General features: G+C 48.4%; 1 protein-coding gene across 3 annotated transcripts in view; it reads right to left on the reverse strand.

The window, feature by feature from the left end:
- The window catches only part of LOC140395065 (homer protein homolog 3-like), a 92,923-nt gene extending 87,431 nt beyond the window's left edge, over positions 1-5,492 (reverse strand). For all 3 annotated transcript variants that reach the window (XM_072482426.1, XM_072482427.1, XM_072482424.1), the window contains exon 1: positions 5,299-5,492. In XM_072482426.1, the coding sequence (XP_072338527.1) occupies positions 5,299-5,483 (185 nt within the window). In that variant the 5' untranslated portion in view covers positions 5,484-5,492. The remainder of the gene's footprint in view (positions 1-5,298) is intronic.
- Between the last annotated feature and the right edge of the window lie 670 nt (positions 5,493-6,162).

Raw genomic sequence — 6,162 nt, forward strand, 5'->3', positions numbered from 1 at the left:
TGTTAGAAGCAGTTCAGAGAAGGTTAACCAAACTAATCCCAGGAATGGGCGGGTTGTCTTATGGGGAAAGGTTGGATTTGTATTCACTGGTACTTTGAAGAGTGAAATTGATCAATGCCTTTAAGATCATGAGGGGTATTGACAGGGTGGAGAGGATGTTTCCTCTTTTGTCAGTAAATCTAGAACTAGGGATCACTGTTTAAAAATAAGGGGTCACTCATTTAAGACAGAAATTAGGAGAATTTCTTTCTCTGAGGGTCGTGAGACTCTGGAACTCTCTTCTTCAAAAGGCAGTGGAAACAGTGTTTGAATATTTCTAAGGCAGAGTTGGATAGATTCCTCATTAACAAGCGGGTGAAAGGGGTGTCACGGTGGCGCAGTGGTTAACACTGCTGCCTAAGGGAAGCACGGTGGCGCAGTGGGTTAGCCCTGCTGCCTCACGGCGCCGAGTTCCCAGGTTCGATCCCGGCTCTGGGTCACTGCCCGTGTGGAGTTTGCACATTCTCCCCGTGTTTGCATGGGTTTCGCCCCCACAACACAAAGATGTGCAGGCTAGGTGGATTGGCCATGCTAAATTGCCCCTTAATTGGAAAAAAATAATTGGGTACTCTAAATTTATTTTAAAAAACAAGAGGGTGAGAGGTTATCGGGGTTGAGGCAGGAATTTGGGGTTGAGGTTATGTTCAGATCAGCCATGATCTCATTGAATGGTGGAACTGGCTAGAGGTGCCGAGTGGCCTACTCCTGTTCCTAATTCATATGTTCGTATGTTCATATGTAAGTTCACATACAGAAGCCAGATTGTCTATATTACTGTGTATCTAATCCCATGCAATACCTGTACTGGGAGTGTTTGATGGGGACAGTGTAGTCGGAGCCTTACTCTGTATCTAACCCCATGCTGTACCTGTCCTGGGAGTGTTTGATGGGGACAATGTAGTCGGAGCTTTACTCTGTATCTAACCCCGTGCTGTACCTGTCCTGGGAGTGTTTGATGGGGACAGTGTAGAGGGAGCTTTACTCTGTACCTAACCCCGTGCTGAACCTGTCCTGGGAGTGTTTGGTGGGGACAGTGTAGAGGGAGCTTTACTCTGTACCTAACCCCGTGCTGAACCTGTCCTGGGAGTGTTTGGTGGGGACAGTGTTTTTTTAATATAAATTTAGAGTACCTGCACATCTTTGGGTTGTGGGGGTGAGACCCACGCAAACACAGGGAGAATGTGCAAACTCCACACGGACAGTGACCCAGGGCCGGGATCGAACCTAGGCTCTCGGTGCCGTGAGACAGCCGTGCTAACCACTGTGCCGCCGTGCTGTGTTTTTTAAAAATTCATTTAGGGGATGTGGCGTCGCTGGTTAGGCCAGCATTTATTGCCCATCCCAAGTTGCCCTTCAGAAGGTGGTGGTGAGTTGCCTTCTTGAACTGGTGTAGTCCCCGAGGTGTTGGTACACTCACTGTGCTGTTGGGAGTGTACTGCACGCTTTACTCTGTTTCTAATCGTGTGCTGTGCCTGTCCAATAGCTGTCAATTTCCAAAATTGACATTTTTGTTCAATAATCAATTCCACTGTTATCTTCACAAGAGAATGTGTCATATGTTGGGGAAAGGGCATCTGATGCTGTGGAATCCCAGCTTGGCTAAATAACTGGGAATCAAACATTTGCCATTGTTGTTCTAAGTTTTATTGTTTAATTACAAAGTTATTTTAAACATTAACAATCAATCGGGCTTAATATGCAATACTTTGTGTCTCAAACCTGCACTGGGATATTTGTGTGCGAGAGTGTACAAGGAGAAGGTCTGAGGAACCAGACACTCTACAGAGAGATTCAATCATTCCAGGATTTTATTTAAGTCAGATCCACAAATGGATGTTCAAAATAAAAGCATGTTAATTCATTTGGACAAGATTATGATTAATTAACAAGTCTCGTGAGAATGGTGGTGGTGGGGGGGTGGGGGGGGGGGGGCGTGCGGGGTCACAATGAGAAGAGTTTCAACCAAAGCAATTAACAGCAAGAGGTGCTTTGGAATAGGGTTGGATCATTTGAAAACAAACCCTCTGTGAGGTGTTCTAGTTTTGGTTAATGAAGGTTATCAGGGATAAATCTGAAATATAGAGCAGGCCAACAATCCCAATGCAGTACTGAGGGAGTTCTACACGGTCAGAGGCGCTGCTTTTTCGATGAGACATTAAACCAAGGTGCCCCATCTGCCCTCTCGGGTGGTGTAAAAGACCCTATCGCACGATTTTGTGAAAGAACAGGCAAGTTCTGCTTGATGTCCTGGAAAATATTTCTTATCAATTAACATCACTAAAAACAACTAATCTTATTTTCTATAAATTTAGAGCACCCAATTCATTTTTTCCAATTAAGGGGCAATTTAGCGTGGCCAATCCACCTACCCTGCACATCTTTTGGGGTGTGGGGGCGAAACCCAAGCAAACACGGGGCGAATGTGCAAACTCCACACGGACAGTGACCCAGAGCCGGGATCGAACCTGGGACCTCGGCGCCGTGAGGCAGCAGCACTAACCACTGCGCCACCGTGCTGCCCTAAAACAACTAATCTGATCATTGTCACACCGCTGTTTTGGGGGAATTCACTCTGTGCAAATTGACTGCCACATTTCCTATATTATATCAGCGATTACAGTTCAGAAAGAGACCCCATTGGCTGTAAACCAGTTTGAGATGTCCAGTGACCATGAAAGGCACGAGATAAACACAAATCTTTTTTTCTCTCGGATATATTTCACAGGACAGACCGGGATGGGGAATTGGAATTCAGCACAGGAATCCACATAACTTTCCTACAAAAGATTAAAAGAATCGGTTAAAGGGCAGCAGGGTGGCGCAGTGGGTTAGCCCTGCAGGCTCACGGCACCGAGGTCCCAGGTTCGATCCCGGCCCTGGATCACAGTCCGTGTGGAGTTTGCACATTCTCCCCGTGTTTGCGTGGGTCTCGCCCCCACAACCCAAAAATGTGCAGGCTAGGTGGATTGGCCACGCTAAATTGCCCCTTAATTGGAAAAAATGAATTGGGTACTCTAAATTTAAAAACAAATGAATAAAAAAGAATCGGTTGAATTCACAATTAGACTAGAAAAGTGTTTCGGTGAAGAATTCACTGTCTTCATCTATAACGGATTTATCAATCCAAATTTTCTCAAACCGACATCATAAATGGGGCCACTGAACTGGAGCCACTGTTAAATGATGGCAAGAAGAGAAATTCCTCCGGAGACTTGGGTTTCAATGGCAATACCCCCTCAGAGCAGCTGGGACTGACTTCACTCATAGGGCAACACTGCCTGAGCGTGATGCTGCTTTCCATGCCCCAGTTCAAATCTTTTCTGGGTGAAACCTGGAAAGAAACTCATCTCATAATCTGCTCATCCTAACTAAAAATCACAGTGCCTTTTTATCACTCTTCTGGCTCTCTCCCTCTTGCTGTTTCTCACTGTCCACCTCGAGCTCATTTTTCTGTCTGGCTCTCGCTGACTCACTATTTCTGTTCCTCACTAGCTCTCTCTCTATCTCGCTCTCTGTTTCTCTCTCACTCATTACGTCTCTATTTCTCCCCCTCGTTCGCTCTCCATTCCCTTGCTATCTCCCTCACTTTCCCACACTCTCTCACTTTGTCATTCTCGCTATTTTCCTCCTTCGCTATATGCCTCCCTATATCCCTCCCATATCCTTCCCTATATCCCTCCCTCTCTATATCCTTCCCTCGCTATATCCCTCACTCATTCCCTAACTATATCCCTTGCTCACTCTTTTCCTCATTATATCCCTCACTCACACTTTCCCTCACTCACTTTCCCTCACACTTTCCCTCACTCACACTTTCCCTCAATACATAACTCATACTCACTATTTCCCTCTATATAACTCACTCACTATTTCCTTTCCTCACTATGTACCTCAATAGATAACTCATTGTCTCCCTCACTATATCCCTCAATACATAATTCACACTCACTATTTCCCTCAATAAATAACTCACTCACTATTTCCCTCAATAACTAACTCACTCACTATTTCCCTCAATAAATAACTCACTCACTATTTCCCCCAATATATAACTGACTCACTATTTCCCTCAATATATAACTGACTCACCATTTCCCTCAATATATAACTGACTCACCATTTCCTTCCCTCAATATATAACTCTCACTATTTCCCTCAACATATAACTTACTCACTATTTCCCTCAATATATTACTCACTATATCCCTCCCTCATGCACTATTTCACTCAATATATAACTCACTCTCTATTTCCCTCCCTCACCCACTATTTCCCCCCTAACTCACTATGTCCCCCCTCACTCACTATTTTCCAACCTCACTCACTATTTCCCTCCCTGACTCACTATTTCCCTCCCTGACTCACTATTTCCCTCCCTCACTCACTATTTCCCTCCCTCACTCACTATTTCCCTCCCTCACTCACTATTTCCCTCCCTAACTATTTCCCTCACTCACTCACTATTTCCCTCACTCACTATTTCCCCCTTCGCTCACTATTTCCCTCGCTCGCTCACTATTTCCCTCCCTCACTCACTATTTCCATTCCTCACTCACTATTTCCATTCCTCACTCACTATTTCCCTCTCACACTCACTATTTCCCCCCTCACTCACTATTTCCCCCCTCACTCACTATTTCCCACACTCACTCACTATTTCCCCCCTCACTCACTATTTCCCTCACTCACTATTTCTCTCCCTCACTCACTATTTCCCTCACTCACTATTTCCCTCACTCACTATTTCCCTCCTCACTCACTATTTCCCTCTCTATTTCCCTCACTCACTATTTCCCTCACTCACTCACTATTTCCCTCACTCACTCATTATTTCCCTCCTCACTCACTATTTCCCTCCCTCACTCACTATTTCCCTCCCTCACTATTTCCCTCCCTCACTCACTATTTCCCTCACTCACTATTTCCCTCCCTCACTCACTATTTCCCTCCTCGCTCACTATTTCCCTCCTCGCTCACTATTTCCCTCCTCGCTCACTATTTCCCTCACTCACTATTTCCTCCCTCACTCACTATTTCCCTCCTCGCTCACTATTTCCCTCCTCACTCACTATTTCCCTCTCTATTTCCCTCACTCACTATTTCCCTCACTCACTCACTATTTCCCTCACTCACTCACTATTTCCCTCACTCACTATTTCCCCCCATCTCTCCTCCCCTCCTGTCCGTTATATGAATCTATTCTCTTTCCCGCTCTCTCTCTCTCTCCCGGACTTTCTCTCTCACTTTCTCCGCTCTTACCCCATGTTTAGCTCCAGGAGCCGTTTCCTTTCTCTCCTTTTCCGCGAGTCCCGCCGCTCCGAATCCCTGCGCCTGATTCCCGGGTCCAGCTTCGCCTCCTCCCGGGCTGCCGTGTCCGCCTCCGCCGCCGGCTGCCCGCTGCCTGTCCCCGGGCTCCGAGCCGCCGCTCCGCTCGCTCCCTGCATCAGAACAAAGTGATAGCGGACCGGCGCTCCCCAGCAACTCAGTGCTGCCGCCTGGGGAGAGGGGAGAGGGCAGGGGGAGAGTGTGGAGGGGAGGGAGGAAAGGGGGAGAGTGTGGAGGGAGGGAGGAAAGGGGGAGAGTGTGGAGGGAGGGAGGAAAGGGGGAGAGTGTGGAGGGAGGGAGGAAAGGGGGAGAGTGTGGAGGGAGGGAGGAAAGGGGAGAGTGTGGAGGGGGGGGAGAGTGTGGAGGGAGGAAAGGGGAGAGTGTGGAGGGAGGGAGGAAAGGGGGAGAGTGTGGAGGGAGGGAGGAAAGGGGGAGAGTGTGGAGGGAGGGAGGAAAGGGGGAGAGTGTGGAGGGAGGGAGGAAAGGGGGAGAGTGTGGAGGGAGGGAGGAAAGGGGGAGAGTGTGGAGGGAGGGAGGAAAGGGGGAGAGTGTGGAGGGAGGGAGGAAAGGGGGAGAGTGTGGAGGGAGGAGGGAGGGAGGGAGGGAGGAAAGGGGGGAGGGAGGGAGGAAAGGGGGGGAGGGAGGAAAGGGGGGAGGGAGGAAAGGGGGGGAGGGAGGGAGGAAAGGGGAGAGTGTGGAGGGAGGGAGGAAAGGGGAGAGTGTGGAGGGAGGGAGGGAGGGAGGAAAGGGGAGAGTGTGGAGGGAGGGAGGAAAGGGGAGAGTGTGGAGGGAGGGAGG

This window comes from Scyliorhinus torazame, chromosome 18 (assembly GCF_047496885.1).
Source record: "Scyliorhinus torazame isolate Kashiwa2021f chromosome 18, sScyTor2.1, whole genome shotgun sequence".
Lineage (NCBI taxonomy): Eukaryota > Metazoa > Chordata > Chondrichthyes > Carcharhiniformes > Scyliorhinidae > Scyliorhinus > Scyliorhinus torazame.